The sequence below is a fragment of the Gopherus flavomarginatus genome, chromosome 2 (genome assembly GCF_025201925.1).
Source record: "Gopherus flavomarginatus isolate rGopFla2 chromosome 2, rGopFla2.mat.asm, whole genome shotgun sequence".
NCBI lineage: Eukaryota > Metazoa > Chordata > Testudines > Testudinidae > Gopherus > Gopherus flavomarginatus.
In genome coordinates, this window is record NC_066618.1 from 189,139,195 (window position 1) to 189,157,825 (window position 18,631).

At 41.5% G+C, this 18,631-nt stretch overlaps 1 protein-coding gene across 3 annotated transcripts in view; it reads left to right on the top strand.

Annotated features, from left to right (window-relative positions):
- The window catches only part of E2F3 (E2F transcription factor 3), a 64,894-nt gene extending 62,336 nt beyond the window's left edge, over nucleotides 1–2,558 (top strand). For all 3 annotated transcript variants that reach the window (XM_050942308.1, XM_050942309.1, XM_050942310.1), the window contains exon 7: nucleotides 324–2,558. In XM_050942308.1, coding sequence (XP_050798265.1) covers nucleotides 324–589 — 266 coding nt within the window. In that variant the 3' untranslated portion in view covers nucleotides 590–2,558. The remainder of the gene's footprint in view (nucleotides 1–323) is intronic.
- Nucleotides 2,559–18,631: the final 16,073 nt, after the last annotated feature.

The following is an 18,631-nucleotide window of genomic DNA, read 5'->3' on the forward strand; positions in this document are numbered from 1 at the left end:
GTCCTATTGAAGAATTAGTGTTTTTAATTTAATTTAATTATAAATAATTGCTGACAGATATCACTTTCTGCAGCATGATTTTCGTAAATTAAGTGAATCTTAAACTGCTGTGATTGCGTTGTTACTGGACTTAGTGATATTTTTTTCTGTTATGCTATTTATTTCGTATAATCAGGTGAACATAACAGAAAAAGGACACCTTTTATTTGCTTTGTGTTTAAATAACATGGTGAAAACACTCTTTGCAGCATTTAATAACTTTATCTCATCCATGCATAATATTTCAAATAGGATAAATTATCTTTTATTTTCACATCCTACAGATCTGGCTTCTGGTAACTCAGGACAAGGGGACTGCTCGGTAAATATGGCAAATCTCTCTCCATTGGCTTCTCCAACCAACCTTTTGCAGCAAACAGAGGACCAAATTCCCTCCAACTTCGAAGGGCCGTTTGTGAACTTGCTGCCTCCTCTGCTTCAGGAAGATTACCTGCTGAGCCTTGGGGAAGAAGAGGGCATCAGTGATCTTTTTGATGCTTATGATTTAGAAAAGCTTCCCTCATTGGTGGATGAATTTATATACAGCTGATTATATTTTGTTAATTATTTCCCATATAAACCATTTTTTAAAAAATGGAACCAGAACTTCTGCTGTGATTCTGTGTTGTTTTTCTCCCTCCTTCCTACTCCCAAGTGTAGCATTACAGAGTCAATCACAGACTCCTGAACAATGCTGACATTTTAATGAAGTACTTTCTAGAATAGTATGAACACAACTGTAGACTCTTGCAACAAAGCCTTGTTTGACCCTAGGCTCCAGGGCCTTGTGCATCAGCAAGTGGCACATCATGCAGGCAGGTGATCATAAAAGGTTCCTCTCTCACCCCCACCCCACCCCCCAAATCTCTGCTTACTGTGTACAGTGGGCTTGTGGAGAAGGGCTCAATGAACTGGTTTAGTAACAAATAGCAATTTTTAAAATTGTATTTCAAGCTGTGCCTTCTGTGGAAAACGCATGTCTTCTGAGTCTCACAACATGGATTGTACCTGCAGTAAATGTAAATAGGAAGTAATGCAAGTGTGTGAAATGGGTTTCTTCAACTCTTCCTGGGAATGTTTAAATTGCTCTCATAATGCTCAGTTTGAGCAATGTATGTGTCTCAGTATGAGGTCAGATACTAATGTCCTTACATGTTTTTAATAAAAAATAAACTTTAAATTTAGTGTATATTACAAATATGGGCAAAGGATAAAGTTCTGCCACTTCTCATAGAAACCACAGATTTTTAGAAGGCTTACTTACATATGTGTGTGAAAGTGTTTCTCTTTTTTAAATGGAACAAAAATGCACAGTTCAATTTTACTGCCCCCAGTGTGCACACTAAACCTGGTACATAAATTTTTTTGGTACTAAGTGGGGCTTTGTGTTAAGTGCCTACTAGATATGCACTGTGTTTTTCTCTCTATGGAAAATAATTTATACCAAGCTTTGTTTGTTCAGTATACCATATTTATATCAGCGGGTAATCTGCCTCTGCTTCCAGCTTTTATAATTTTTTCCTCGCCAGCAACACAGAGCTTTTTCCTCCAATGCAAGAACTACATAACTGTAAGTACCACATTAACTGAATTATGTTTATTTTTTGAAACTCTTTGGTAGTATAGTAAAGCATCAATATTTATTTTTTGAAAGTGAGAGGAATTCTAATAAGTCTTAAATATACCTTCTGTTTTTGTTTAAAATGTTGCCACTTTATGGGCTAAATGTTGGTGTAGATGATGCCCCATATAATCTTTTTTTTGTTTGTATTACTGTCATGATTATCTGACACACATAGTAAATTAGTACTATTTTGTATTGTAGTTTGCATATGATGTATGCAGGTTTTCTGGTACCATTGAGTTGCTGCTATAAAAGCTCACATATGAAATGACTAAAAGTAAAAGTACTAGAATAAGAACTATATGACTGAGCTTTAGAATATAACAATGTATAAAGTGCAACACATTAAGAACTGTTAAACAGTGTTAAGTGTGTGTTTATATGTACAATTGTGTGCATAGTTCATTAAGCGGTTATATTTAAGTTGATATATGTTCTGTACTCACACTTTAGTTACCTAGCAGATTTGTACAATAGGAATTAATTTGTAAACACTGCCAGAATATTTTCTAGCTTGTTTGTAATTTTTAAGAGGTTTTTTGTTAAATGATGTGGATCTGTAAATAAAATTGCAGTATTTAAATTTTAGTCTTGTGAAAGAGGGAAGTAAAAGTTGTGTAAGCATGACATTTTCTGAGAGACAAGGGGGCACTTTGTGGGAAGGATAAAATTGAGACTAATAGATTTTATTATTGTCTTTTTTGTTATACAGTTTTGTATAAATTAAACACTTGTCCCAATGTGTGTGGGCAAAATACTAATCTAAATTAGCTTTGCATTGTATGCTAGTTGAGAAAAAAAAACAAAACCCTGTAAAATAATGTTTAAAAAAAAAAAAGCTTTTATCAGTTTTGTAAATAGATTTATTAAAGGGTGACCTGTTCTCTAGCTGTGATCTTACCACTTCAAATTGATGTAATTTGAATAAATTTTGTATGGTAATGAATCAATAAAAAGATTTTTTAAAGAGTTTAGATTTGTATGCAGGTGTTTATTTTTGAATATTGTTTAAATTCTTGTTACTCTTGGTACTTTTAGATCAATATCATTCGTCTTAAAGAGGTCCTTCATCAGGTATAGATGTTACTTTTGCTTTTTTTTTCTCTTTTAGTTAGTGAGAGAAACTTCTTCTGTTTATGTAGAATTGCTTTTTAATCAGTCAGGTTATATCATTTAACACCAGCAGTATTCCAATAGATTACTTGTCTGTTTAGTGCTGACAATATACTCAGTGCTGTACAAGATAGAAAAACAAAGACAGACCTTTACAATCTAAAGAAAAGGCATGCACACAAGATGTGACACACTAGGAAATCGAGTGGTGGGATGACAGTTTTATTTTACTTTAAGCATTATGAATTCCTACTTATGGACTTGACAGAAGAAATGGCTTTTAGGAGTGGCATGAGTATAGGTTGGTAACTTAAGAAACTGATGGGAAGACTCCCCGTTCGAATCAAGATTAATTACATTGAAGACAATGGGGGTATGTCTACACTACAAATGCAAACCCAGGCTTAGTAGAACTCGAGTTAGCAGATCCAGGGATTGTTAACCTAGGGCTTGAGCATCTACAGCCATTTGTATCCATGGTTATGAAGTGTTGAACCCTGGGTCCAAATCTGGAGCTCTAGGATCCACAGTGCATGATGCAGGCTTCAGTCCTACCTAGTGAAGGCAGAGGGCTGGACTTGATGACCTTTCAAGGTCCCTTCCAGTTCTAGGAGATGGGTATATCTCCTATTGTGGGAGGGATAGCTCAGGGGTTTGAGCATTGGCCTGCTAAACCCAGGGTTGTGAGCTCAATCCTTGAGGGGGGCCATTTAGGGATCTGGGGCAAAAATCAGTATTTGGTCCTGCTAGTAAAGGCAGGGGGCTGGACTCGATGACCTTTCAAGGTCCCTTCCAGTTCTAGGAGATTGGTATATCTCCAATTATTATTATCTCAATATCCCAGATTTCCTAGCACCCTTCCAAAGTGTGGCCACTCTAGCCCTAGACCTTTGTTCATAGTGCCGTGGGGGAAAACTTGACCGTTCACCAACTTGACTCTCCAGAGGAGAGAAGGAAAGTTGGCTTATGGGATTGTGAAATACTTTTGGTGGACTCCCAGAACAAAGTCCAGTTGGGCTTCTTCTACTCTGCACAGGAATAGGCCTTGAAGCCTGGGTCCTGGCTCGACTCAGGCTCAGACCCTCCATTCCCACAGGGTTCTAGGACCCTGGATCAGAAAGATGTGTGTAGACAATCGGGTGGTTAGGCTTGAGCCTGAGTTCAAACCCCAGGCTTATTGCAGTGTAGACATATGCTTACCTCCCCAGTCAAGGCAGGATCTGTCTAGATGCTAGACCTGCACTAGATAGCTGATGGGTAGAATCCTGTGCTAAGTCTTTACCTGTGTAAAACAGGTCTTTGTTCCTTCTGAGACTCCAGCATCGTGGGCAAAGATGGAAAACTGAGCTTCTTGTCAGGGGGGAGACTGCCTACTTGACCAAAAAGGATTGCTGACAACCATAAACAGGGTTGGATATTCCTAATAATGACCTGCTGGTTTCTCCACCGTGGCAGAGAAATGGAGGAAGAATCCTTTCATTCCTTCAGTGTCTGAGTTTAGGGTACCAGCATCTTTCCCTGCCTGCAGAAGTTTATTAATACTACATTTATCGGTCGTGGCAGTTTGCACGTTTTTCCCCCTGATTCTCATAATCTCCTTTCTGGTCCAGAGATGCACTATCCCGGAGAGAGGTCAGGACTACCACCCTTAAAGTCTTCAGAAGCACCACAAGTGACAGCAAGCAGGAAGAACTGGTTTCTGAACATCAGCACTCAAAAATAAAAGGCTCCCTCTCAGTTCTCAAAAGGCACTTTGGAGAAGCCAGTAATCCAGCTAACAGTTACATCCATACTCTTTCCTGCTTGAAGCTGGTAATCACCTCTTTCTCTCCTCCCTGGATTCCTAGATCTCTGTTCCCTTCTATGTACTCCATACTGGAGCTCTAGATGAGAGAGACAAAAGGGGGAAAACAGACCTCAGATTGAGGTACTGCCTCATGTCCCTAAGTGCCATTCCTGTCACAGACGAGCACCTGGACAAATCCTGCTTCAAGCAGGGTTGTTGGTCTGAAAATGTTAAGCAGAATCTTAAATGTGACTAGCGTTGTTCATGTTCTGGAAGCCAGGTTTCTTGGTGAAACACACCCTTTAATTACTTCTGAAGAAAGGTTTGCACTTCAGTGTGTCTTGTACAGCAAGATTTAAGAAATTTGAGGCACTGCAAAAGCACTCTTCTTGCCTTTTTCCATCTGTTTGCAGTACCCCAAGCATACTAACAAAATTTCAAGACCAGAAAAGGCCATTATGACAAGATGGCTATTATAGTAGAGATGAACCTGAACTAAAATCCAAAATTCAGATCCAACTTTGTGGATGGATTTGAAACCATCTCTAAAATGGCCTGAATTCATGATCTTATTTAAATTCCAGTGAGACACGATAGCTACTGATGGTTTACTCCCAGAGTCAGATGAAGGTCTAGGCATCCTCTTGTGGGAGTCACTCTAGATATTATCTGTCAAACCAATTCTTTCCAAAAGATTTACTAGGACCTGGGACCATCTTAGTAGGCTCTGAATCCAAACCTTTCAGCTGGGTTCTTTAACTAAGGTGTCTTGTGTGGCACTTGTCTTCCTTGGCACTGGAAACTCATTCTCAAAACTCCACTGGGATAGCTTTGGAACCTATTCATTCAGTGCTACCCCACTTATTGGTTCTGAAGATGGTTAAGACTTTTAATCTGAGACTAATGCCTGAATTTTTAAAATGTCCAGGGATATAATTGACTCAAGTCATATAGGGTCCAAACATTTGCATTAATGCTTTTTCTGAAGTCTAGTCATAAAGCTTTCCTAGGCTCGGCTCCACTATCAGCCAGGATGGATTTGATTTAAATCATTATTTCAATCTCTAGTCAGGAAGACTCTATTTAATCATGGATTTCTACATAAAAGTGCATTCTTGTTGGTTGTTATAACCTTAATACATATTCTTCACAACTTAGACATAGATGTAGGTTTCATTTTTAGAAGGTACACACTATATACCAGGGGTTGGCAACCTTTCAGAAGTGGTATACCGAGTCTTCATTTATTCACTCTAATTTAAGGTTTTGTGTGTCAGTAATTCATTTTAACATAGAATCATAGGGTTGGAAGGGACCTTCAGGAGGTCATCTAGTCAGATTTTTACCCCAGTTCCCTAAATGGCCCCCTCAAGGATTGAACTCTCAACCTTGGGTTTAGCAGGCCAATGCTGAAACCACTGAGCTATCCCTTCTCCATTTTTGGAAGGTCTCTTTCTATAAGTCTATAACGTATAACTAAACTATTGTAAAGTAAATGAGGATTTTAAAATGTTTAAGAAGCTTCATGTAAAATTAAATTAAAATGCAGAGCCCCCCGGACCGGTGGCCAAGACCCAGGCAGTGTGAGTACCACTGAAAATCAGCATGTGTGCCGCCTTCGGCACCCATGCCATAGGTTGCCTACCTCTGCACTATACATTTTTTTTAAATGATTTATTTTGAAGACTTTTCAGATTAGTTTTACAGCATTATCAGAAAATGAATGACTGGTTATTTCATTTACCAAAGATAATTTGAAGCAGATAGTTTACCTCCCAAGGAGTTCCTAAATATCTCCAATTCAACAAGTTAATCATTAATATTTGGAGGATTTTTCTTGCCATGCTGTACTTAGAGGAGACTATCACCAGACAGACATTTTAAATGTTTATTTAACTAAAACAATGTTATGTATTCTGGATTTTTTTCTTCAACAGCAAACATATAATATTTTAACAAAACAATCGCGAATTTTTGAATTTAGTTAAAACATTCAAGTTTTTTGTAAAATTGGGTTAGTCTTTGTTAAAATTGTTTTTAACTAAAGTAGTTAAATGAAATTTAAAAAACAAACAAAGAAAAAAATTAAATTGACTATGTCAGCCAGGTCAACATGAGAAACTTACAATATTGGCTTCTGCAGCTAACTCAGTCATCTTCACCTTCATTTTCCTGTTTGTTCATATCTGGAAAAGAAAAACAAGCTTCCCTGCTTTTTCAGGTCCCAAATAATTTCCCAATTTGGAATGAATTAGTCCAAAGGAAGAAAATATTCTTTCTACGCTGGCAGAAGAAGCTATTGCTGTAAAAAGTGAGATTATCACGTCAACAGTCTCTGAATCCAAGTGCTTAAGTGACTTCCACCAGTTCACTGCTGTGACTTTTTTTCTTTAAAACATCATCGGCAAACATATTTCTTGAATGGTTCTTATTCCCAAACTGGGTCTCTCTTACGGCCTGCTGCCATTATCGGTTTTCCCTTCTAGTGAGAGAATGGTATGGTAGATCTCAAATCAATGAAGGCTACACTCAGAAAGTCCTCAAGACTTCTGGAATATGCTGCTCAAACAGTTTCACTTTTGTTTCTACTGCCTGTCCCTCCCTTCTCATCTTTATCTCCAGACTTCTTCTCCTTATCCAGATCTATTCTGCCACCTACAATCTTCTATTCATTGAACTTTTTGAAACTTTGCACTTTTAGACAGAGGTAAGGGATTGACTTTTATGTACATAAGTTTGCAGAGAGTTGAGGTCTGTTTCTCACCTCCTATTTTATTTATTTATTTAAAAATATTTTTGCTGTTAACAAGCATGTTATCTCTGGAGACACAAATCCAGTTTGAGAAATGCAAAACTAAGCATCTCTGATGGTATCTTCTAGACTGGGCACTGAGTCCCATTGGGAAGATAGAAAGATTAACCTAAATAACCTATACAGAAGCCCCTGGAACCTCATAAAATTGGATTCCTAATCCATGAACTACTGGAACTCATTTAAATTTTTTTTCATAAACATTACATTAATATACTGTCTCATACTATAGATTTAGAATTTATAATCCCTATTCCATGATGAGATATCTTTGAGCTATAATGTATCTTAATTAAAACTATCTTTAGATAGGTTTTTTTCCTCAAAAAGCATTTTATTTTTTAATTTTTATTTTTTAAATTGATTTTTATCTATCCTGCTATCAGCTGCTAATGCTCGGTCACTAGACTTGCAGTCTTGTTCTTTTTAAGTGAAGTCAATTGCACATTGACATCCCCTGAGCTACCAGGGAACAAGAATAAGTAAGTTTTGGCAGTTGCTCCCAGTCCACAGGTCTTGGTTTTGATCAGAGTGGGCCCTTTGGTGATATTCTCCCCCACCACTCTTCTGCCTCCCACCTCCCTGATGCTTTAGTCATGGAACCTATTCAATTGCCATGTCAGGAAGACCTTGGACTTTCATCCTTCATTTGGGCATAACAGGCAATCTGCTTCAGGAGCAGATCCCTCAGGAGTTACTTACCTGAACCTGAGTACTTAGGTAGCAATAATGCCCAGTGGGAAGCACTTAACTTGTAAATCTGGGATTCTCAATTGAGATAAATAGCAACAAATTCTCAGAATTGTTGGTGTGTTAGTTCTATTGCTGTGCCACAGGATAGGCTAATTTCTACCTATAAGACGACATGTCCAGACTAGGCCTCTTTATTACCCATGACAATGCCCATTCTCTCCGGTCCAGAGTCAAACAAGACTCTCATTATTGACAAACTCCCTTTTCCATAGACTGGAATTGGGAATTTCTCTCAGTTCCCTCTGATTCCATTGGTTCAGGAGAGCTGCCTGCATGTCAGTTGAGATGCAGCAAGACATTATCATAGCCAAAATGGGTCTTGCCAGTTTGGTTTAAATATCCTCTTTGTCTCCAGGTTGGGGTACAATCTCCACCTGATCCTGAATCATCTCAGGTTGACATCCTGACATCTCAATTGTACTGTGCGTAATGGCATTTTTAAAAAATCTAGTGGTTTCTTATAAAAAATCAGGAGCTTTTGACGAAACATGCTCCTCTTACTTTAAGCAATGCCATCTATTACACTTCAAACATTCAGAACCATGCTAACCCAGGGTGCATGGGTTGTAACTTCAGCTTTTACTCTCACATGCTTAAGGCCAACAGTCCTCACTCACCTTGCAATACTCTAGGTTTTAGAAGAATTGCTGCATGTACCATTAGGGCTGCTTGAGGCAACTGCTTTGCCTTCATGGCTGCTCCAAAGGAATCTGGATTCCTTTATAGCAGTATGCATGGTTGTGTTGTGAGTGCCATGGGGTGGATGTATTCACTTCCCTGACCAGAGGGTATTTCCTGGAGTGCATGTACCACTTTTGATTTAGGGTCAGTGTCTTGTTTCACAAAGCTCTCGGGACCGCTGGTCTGCTAATTCTCAGAATATCATCTGTACTGTGGTACTGGGCTCTGTACCTTTAGGTATCATAGCTTCAAAGATAGGAAGTCTGTGGGAATGGTGCTGCAGAAGCCCATGTGCAGTTATGCAGAGGCAATTGGAACTGGTAACTGAATAAAGAGTATTTCTTTCAAGTATCTTGGGCTCAGAGTGATTCCTATACCAGGTGTACAATACACCTGAGAAGAAGACATTTCTCATAGCCTCAGCTGAGATACAGACTGCATGGCCAGTCCTCTATAAACTTTAGTCCATATGAGAAATGTGATCCGGTCAGTCAGTACCTCAGATATCAATTTTCTTTTTCAAGTTATCTCTGTTTCCATCTCAAATAGGCCTCTAAACTACCTGTATTTCTCCAACTCTTTTATACAACTTTCATACCCTTAGTAAGACTTGGCAGGTATTGAGTCACCTGGATATATCAAAAAGTTTACAACTAATTTGAAGACAACATCCACTGAAGGCCGTCTGTCTTGGTTGAATTTGCAGAGCTGTTGCTTGAAGCTCTGCATTTGTACATATATAGAAAAAAATATTCTTCACTTGAACTACTATCTGCAGCTGATGCTTGTTTTGACAATTCTTCAGTCCTTGTTCACTTAGGACTTCTTAACTCACCTTCCTAGGGGGTTGTACTGTTGGCTAATCTCTTACAAAAGGGAATATACAGGGATGACTCGAAGCAGAAAGAGAGGTTACTTCCCAGTAACTGTTGTCTTTGAGTGCTCGTTCCTATGGGTATTCACTGTTTGCGTGCATGTGCTCTGTGTGCCCAGGACTGGACGTTTTTCAATATCATTGTCCATTGGTCCATGTCTGCATATTATGCTGTCTTGTGCCATGACCTGAGGGTGGCACAGATTGACTGCCTGTTCAGTTCCTTTTCTACCTCTCACGGTCTAAAACGGAACCACCTGTGTCTGTAGTTTCAGCTTCTAAGGTCACCTTTCCTGTAAAAATATTGTATATACTTTTAATAGTTTTGTTAGTTAGCATATAGTCTTAATTAGCAGGGATCTGGGCACAGATACCCAAAGTACCAGCCTCCAAGCCTGCCTCTCCTGCTCTTGAGTCTTCCTGGTAAGCAACCCACACAAGAGCAGCCTTTACTACCAGAGGAGTCAGACATCCCAGCCTAATGTGACATCTACTGCTCCTTTCCTCCCCACACCAAGCTCTTCTGGGACTTCAGGCTTTGCAAGCATCTGATGGAGCTCAACATGAGGTCTCTGTCAGACCTGAGACCTCCCCACTCCTTGCCTCATCAACCGGAGCTGTCAAGCACTGTCCTGCCAGTACCAACAGAACATTCTAGCACACCCAAGGATGCCGCTGAAAAAAGGCACGATGAGGGTAAAGAGAAGCACCCTTAGAGGAGGGAGGGCAAAACGAACCTCCTAAGAAGAGGGGGGCTTTCCCCCTTCCCTTGGGATCAAGTGAGACTCCGTTCCCCTGAAATGGCTCATCTGGAACTCATGAGGATCACAGGCCAGCACTGACAGTACCAAGACAGTATACTCTGCAAAGGTGTGTAAGGACAGTAGGAGCAGATTGCCTTTTGCACCAGTGGTTTCCACACCACACCCAGACAACTGCATCCATACCAATGTATCCAATTCCAAAGCCAGTTCTCCTCCTGCCTGACTTCAGTACGCCCTTCTTCAGGATCTGGAAATGTACACGGATTCAGCGTCACTGATCCTGGCAGACTTGGTGATAGAGAGAGACTTCCTTATGTGGTCCACACGTCACTCTCTATCCTAAGCTCCAGTAGGGCCAGGGATACTCCAACTTCGTTGGGATGCTATTCATCTGGCTACGCTTCCAACGATTCTTACTCTGAGGAGGACCAGGAAATGATGCTGCCGGTTCCATCGATGGTCTATACGTGGGCAGGCCGGGCAGTACCAAAAGCTGCTGAGAAGGATTGCTGACATCCCCCCGAGATCCAGCTGCTAGTTTGTGAAACCAGTCAATGTCCATTCTCTGCAGACCTGACACTTAGAGAATGAGGATAGATTTTGTTTGCATTGCTTGTCCCTTTCTGAAGAGGGTACTGAAGTATTTGGTAGCTGCGAAGTGGAGGGTTTGAGATATAAAGCTATTGCAATGGCCAGTGTTTTGTCCCTTTGCTGCTTTTCTCCAAGCAGTGGTTGCTCCTCCTTAGTTCTCAAGCCTCTTCAGTCATCCTCTTCAACAAATGCAGAGGCACTAATTGAAAGACATGCTCTGTTTCATTCACCAGACATTGGGCTTGATAATGATCACATATAGTATGGAAGAATAATTTCCCTTACTACAAGAATCACTGGGTGAAATTCTATGGCCTGTGTTATGAAGGTCAGTCTAGATGATGATAGTGGTCCTTTTAAGCTTTACAATCTACTAAACAAAATCAGGGTACGTCTAGACTACCCACCGTATCGGCGGGCAGCGATCGATTTCTCGGGGATTGATATATCGTATCTCATCTTGACGCAATATATTGATCCCCGGAAGCGCTCCCATTGACTCCAGAACTCCACCAGCGCGAATGGTGGTAGCGGAGTCGACAGGGGCAGCCACGGACATCGATCGCACGCTGTGAGGACAAGAGGTAAATCGATCTAAGATATTTCGACTTCAGCTACGCTATTCACATAGCTGAAGTTGTGTATCTTAGATCGATTCCCCCCTCCCCCGCCAGTGTAGACCAGCCCTCAGTTACGAGAAAGGGAGATTGAGAAGAGATTAGCACCACTCACTGCTGCAAAGTAGAGATGGGAGCAGTTAAAGCTGACATACTGATGAGTTACCATCATCACTTTTTGTGTTTCATGGGCAGGATCTCTGAACACTGTATGTGTTTACCACAGACTCAACACAAACATATATGATCTTTTAATCAACAGCAGCAATATTTCAGTGTCTGATACCAGATGATGCAGGTGATACATACAAGCTCTCAGAAACCTGGCCTACGCAGATTACACAGTTTTTAAAGACTGCTTCAACACTTCATTGTATATTCTTTTAACTCTTGTCTTTTTGTCCTGTTCTAATTTTTCACACCTTTCCCATTACTTTGCTCTCACTGCTATCCTATTTGCCTGTGACTGGCCTCAGATAAAAATGTTGTATAATTAGCTTAAGTGTAATAATCATAGATGGAGGCAGAGACTGCCAGGCTTTATCAGCTGTTAGCTAAAAAGCTCCTATTAGTAGACCCAGGGCTTTCAGACACTTTTTTCTACTTGCTATAAGGAGAAAATCTGTTGTTTCTAGAAATAAGGATTCTAAGAACACTGCGAATGGATTAGCATGACATCCTTAATGCAATTACAAAAAGCTGTTTTTTATGCCCTGAAGGAGATACAGGCTGCTCCAAAATAAAACTGTGAATATATAATTATCATTCTCTTTTCAGGTGAGATATTGCTGCAAGTTAAAAAATATCAGTTTTGTTGTTGTTCTCTCCATTTGATATCAGTTAGATCTACTAGGAACCCAATGTTGCTGTTATTTAAGTCAATGGGAGTACGAATGGGCACAAGTTGGCTTAATTTTAAATGTGTAATTTTGTACTGAATAAGTTTTGCAAAGTCAAATGTAAAGCATAGGGAATGCAACATGATTTTAAGTAAGGTAAATTAAGTTGAATGCCCCAAGTTTTGAAACCTGGGTGCCCATCTTTGATTTCTAAATTTATCATCAGGCCTAATGAGGCCAAAGGTGTTGAGCACTCACAAATACTGTTGAAATAAATTGCTCTGCATCTTTGAAAATCAGGTCACTTTTGTGGGTTCCTGAATACAGATTTACGAACTTAACTTTAGTCACTTAGGTTTCAAAATTTTGGCCAATGCTCTCAAAACTTATGATGTAAGAGTTCTTAGTTTTACTAATAACCCTATAGTTGAGAAATAGAAGTATATAAAAAGGTGTTACTGATATTTGAGGAGTATGTGAAACATTATAGACTAAGGCCTGGTCTACACTATGCATTTATACCGAATTTAGCAGAGTTAAACTGATTTAACCCTGCACCCATCCACATAACGAAGCCCTTTATATCGATATAAAGGGCTCTTAAAACCGATTTCTGTACTCCTCGCCGACGAGGGGAGTAGCGCTGAAATCGGTATTGCCATGTCGGATTAGGGTTAGTGTGGCCACAATTCGATGGTATTGGCCTCCAGGCGGTATCCTACAGTGCACCATTGTGACCGCTCTGGAAAGCCATCTGAACTCGGATGCACTGGCCAGGTAGACAAGAAAAGCCCTGCAAACTTCTGAATTTCATTTCCTGTTTGGCCAGCGTGGAGAGCTCACCAGCACAGGTGACCACGCAGAGCTCATCAGCACAGGTAACAATGCAGTCTCCTAAGAATCGAAAAAGAGCTCCAGCATGGACCACACGGGAAGTACTGGGTCTGATCGCTGTATGGGGAGAGGAATCTGTGCTAACAGAACTCTGTTCCAAAAGACAAAATGAAAAAACATTTGAAAAAATTTCCAAGGCCATGATGCAGAGAGGCCACACCAGGGACTCAGTACAGTGCCGTGTGAAAGTTAAGGAGCTCAGACAAGCCTGCCAGAAAACCAAATAAGCAAAACGGAAGATCCAGGGCAGGGCCGAAAACATGCCGCTTCTACGCTGAGTTGCATGCAATTCTAGGGGGGTCCGCCACCACTACCTCACCCCTGTCCGTGGATTCTGAGGTGGAGGTGGTAATCTCAGCCATGGCTGAGGATTCTGCAGATGGGGAATATGAGGAGGAAGAGGAGGATGAGCTTGCAGAGAGCACACAGCACTCTGTTCTCCCCAACAGCCAGGAGCATTTTCTCACCCTGACGGAATTGCCCTCCCAAGCCACTGTCCCACACAATGAAACCATGGAAGGGACCTCTGGTGGGTGTACCTTTTGTAAATATAAAACATGGTTTAAAAGCAAGCGTTTTTTAATGATTAATTTGCCCTGAGGACTTGACCCAGGGCTTTCAGACACTTTTTTCTACTTGCTATAAGGAGAAAATCTGTTGTTTCTAGAAATAAGGATTCTAAGAACACTGCGAATGGATTAGCGTGACATCCTTAATGCAATTACAAAAAGCTGTTTTTTATGCCCTGAAGGAGATACAGGCTGCTCCAAAATAAAACTGTGTACATTCACAGCCAGTACAGTTACTGGAAAAGTCTGTTAACATGTCTGGGGATGGAGTGGAAATCCTTCAGGGATCATCTCCACGAAGCTCTCCTGGAGGTACTCCAAAAGCCTTTGCTGAAGGTTTCTGGGCAGGGCAGCCTTATTCCATCCTCCATGGTAGGACACTTGACCACGCCATGCATATAGCAAGTAATTTGGTATCATTGCATGACAAAGCCTAGCTGCGTATGGTCCCGGTGATTGCTGGCATTCAAGCAACATCCGTTCTTTATCTTGCTGTGTTATCCTCAGGAGAGTGATATCGTTCATGGTAACCTGGTTGAAATTCAGAAATTTAATTAAGGGGACAGAGATGGCCATTCCTACTGGGCTGTTTGCCTGTTGCTTAAAATAAATCCTTCCTTGCAGGTAGCCAAGCAGGGGGAAGGAGTGGGGTGATTGGCGCTGAGCTTTTTTGTGTTTGGCTAGCAGGGATCTTCCCTGCTACCAGCCACGCGGTGGGGGGGAAGGGGATGTTTAGCAGTGATCTTCCATGATACCAGCCACGTGGTGGGGGGAGGGGTAAAGCGATCATCCCAGAGAATTGGATGGGGGGGGTGGTTTCTGCTGCTGTAAAATGTATCTTTTTAAATACTTCTCTCCCTTTTTTCCCTCCCTCATGCAGCTGCAAATTTTTCAAGCCTCCCTACTCCATCCTGAAGGCTATCTCAGATAAGGCGATGGAAAAAAAAGACACAAGATGAAATGTTCTCGGAAATCATGGAAGCGACCCGCAATGAAAGAGCTCATCTGAATGAGTGGAAGGACGTGGTATCAAATTACAGGAAAGATGCCAGTGAATGTGAGGACAGGAGGGATGCTTGAGATGAGAGGTGGCAGCAGGAAGATCAGAGATGTAGGCAGGAAGATCAGCGGTGGCGGGATGCAACTCTGGGGCTGCTGTGTGATCAAACTGACATGCTCTGGTGTCTGGTGGCGCTTCAGGAACAGCAGCAGGATCACAGAGTGCTGCTGCAGCCCGTGTATAACCACCCTCACCATGTTCCACATCCTCCTCACCCAGACGGGTAAGAACGCGTGGAGGAAGGCTCCATGCACCCGCTCACTCCACCCCTGTGGACAGCCCAACCAAAAGGCTGCCATTATTTTGAAATTTTTTTAGTGACCTTTTCCTTCCCTCCTATCCTCCTCCCAAACCACACCTGGGATACCTTGTCAGTTCTTTCCCTCTTTTTATAATGACTTAATAAAGAATACATGATTTTTAAACGATAGTGACTTTATTTCCTTAAGCAAGCTGTAATCGAAGGGGGAGGGTGGGTTGCTTACAGGGAATGAGTCAATCAAGGGGGGGGCGGTTCATCAAGGTGAAACAAACACAGCAGTCACACTGTACCCTGGCCCGTGATGAAACTCGTTTTCAAAGCTTCTCTGATGCACACCACTTCCTGGTGTGCTCTTCTAATCGCCCTGGTGTTTGGCTGCGCGTAATCAGCAGCCAGGTGATTTGCCTCAGCCTCCCACCCCGCCATAAAGGTCTCCCCCTTACTCTCACAGAGATTGTGGAGCACACAGCAAGCAGCAATAACAAAGCGGACATTGGTTTGGCTGAGGTCTGAGCGCGTCAGTAATGTGCGCCAGCACGCCTTTAGATGGCCAAATGAACATTCTACAACCATTCTGCTCTTGCTCAGCCTGTAATTGAACAAACTATGCGGTCCCACCAGTTTGTGCTTGTTTGTCGGGCCCAAAATCGGCGTTCAATGGCTAGAACCTGCCCCATTACCAGCAGGATCTCCAAAGTGCAGGGGCCTGCGGTTTGAGAGAATTCTGTGTCCATGTCCTCATCACTCTCGTCGTTGTCTGCTGCTTTCATGGAGGGAGGGGTGAGGCTGTACCCAGAACCACTCGCGACAATATTTTTTTGCCCCATCAGGCACTGGGATCTCAACCCAGAATTCCAAGGGGCAGGGGAGACTGGGGGAACTATGGGATAGCTACCCACAGTGCAACGCTCTGGAAATCGACACCAGCCTTGGTACATGGACGCACACCGCCAAATTAATGTGCTTAGTGTGGCTGCGTGCGCTCGACTTTATACAATCTGTTTTAAAAAACCGGTTTCTGTAAAATCGGTATAATCCCGTAGTGTAGACATACCCTTAGACTTTAAATGCCTCCAAAGGCATATGATCATCCAAGCTCCAATAACACTGCTCTACAGCAAAAATGCTTCTGAAATAAATGTAGTCCAACTTTACTAATTCTGGGTCACTGAGAACGAAAATGATGCTTAAAATTGTTGATTGGCTCTAGTTTTCAAGATATGCTATTGGGTCAGTATATACTACCCTTGACTTGGGCATGGCGGAGGATAAGTGAGTTATAAAGGGAAGGGATCTCAATTTAAACCAGAAATGACTCAAATACATCTTTGACTGGATCTATGAATAAATCTATGACTGGGTTTGGACACTACTTGCTTTTGAGGCAAAACAATGAATGACGGAATCTGAAGCTGGTATTGCGTCATACATGATATGAATTGCATCATGTTATTCCTAGAAGTCATGGATGATGCAATCATAACAAAGCTTACATCACTCTGCTGAACAAATTGCCCTATATCAGTTCTAGAAATCATACAGTGTCGTGCTCTCTTATTTGTCGGTGTTTGATTTTGCAAAGGGACACATTTCTGTTTAGCCAAAGTGAGCAGAGATGCCTCGTACTTGTGTGAACAGTGCAGATAACTTCTGCTATGTTTGTGGTGAAGTGACTTTTGCATCATAAAAGCGCAGTATAACCACTCTGGTTAAGAGAGCCTATCACCTTTATTTTGGCTGCAAAATTGGAGATCAGGACAAGAGGTGGGCCCCACATATATGCTGCAACACTTGTGCAACAAATCTTCGCCAGTGGTTGAACAGGAAAAGGAAATCTATGCCTTTTGCAGTGCCAATGATTTGAAGAGAGCCAACGGAACATACCAGCAATTGTTAGTTCTGCATGGTGCCTCCAGTTGGGAAAGGTGTGTCAAAGAAGAAAAAGTGGACTGTGCATTATCCAAACATTCCATCAGCTATACGCCCAGTACCCCACAGAGAAGGACTGCCGATTCCTGATGCACCAGCATCATTCTCACTTGAGTCAGACGAGGAAGAGGATGAAACTTCTGGTCCTGAACCATCAACGTCACAGGACCCACATTTTCTCCCATCCTCCTCCTCTGAACCACACCTCATAGCACAAGGTGAACTGAATGACCTTGTCAGGGATTTGAACTAATCAAGAGTAAGGCAGAGCTGTTGGGCTCCAGATTACAGCAGTGGAATCTCCTGGCAGGCTACTACGGCAAATGGAGCCCATCAATGCTTGCAGACTATTGCTGGACAGTGCCAAGAGATGCTCCATTTAATGAATACAAGAGACAAGCTAAGAAGTGCTAAGTAGACACTGAATAGGACTAAACTATGTACATAAGTTTTTTGCCTTTTGTTTCATAATAAATGTTGTTTATATAACCCTTTTGCTGATTTTTAAAGTGTTACATAAACAGGACAGGTGAAATATTATCATGTAAAGCAACCATAAACACGTGAAAAGACCTAGGTTTACAATTTATGATTAAAACTCTGCTATCTACACAATATTCATAGACATAAAATGTAAAAACATAAATATCTTAGAAACAGTAGCCAATCAGTTGTTTTAACTGTCATATTTGAATTCAGCACATCAATATACATAATAAATATCACTTTATCTCTAAAGCAGACGACTTCTTAAAAATTGTAGACCAGTGTAATTTTAATAGAGTAGCCTTGGTGGCTTTGAAAATCTCAGCCAAAGAGGCCTGCAGGACCAGAGTCACGTCAGAGTCAGACTCTACAGATTCAGGGAAATAAAGCATGACAGGATGAAGAGTACAGGTCTGAGTTGATATTGAGGGAATGCTGCCACCTCCCAACATGCTGCTTGTGTTACGGTTGCCCCTTTTTGACCTGAGGTGCTAGTCAAAATTTGGGACCCTGGAGATGTTCCAGAACTGGTGCCAGGCGTTTATTTGATGCAATCTTATTTATTTACAGGATATGTACATCATCTTGTGCTTGCTTACAGCACCAAGAACACTGACCTGGAAATCTCTCCCCAGGTTTGTTCAGGGTCAGAGACACTATGCTTTCAGCTTCTCCTTCAGGCTGTCTGGGTCACTCCGCTCCTTGGTATTCTCCATTCCCTTCACACACCACCTCTCTAAAACTATGCTTAGCTAAAGCTCCTAGGTAAATTCACATACTCCTTTTGCCTTAGGTGGGTGCCTAGCTCTAACCCTAACTGATGGATGTAGTCACACCCATCAATGAGTTTTTAACTCAACCCATAATGAAGTTTCACCTGGCTCATAACACTACAGAACCACCAACTGGTTGTCAAGTCTTCCAATTTTACTTTAACT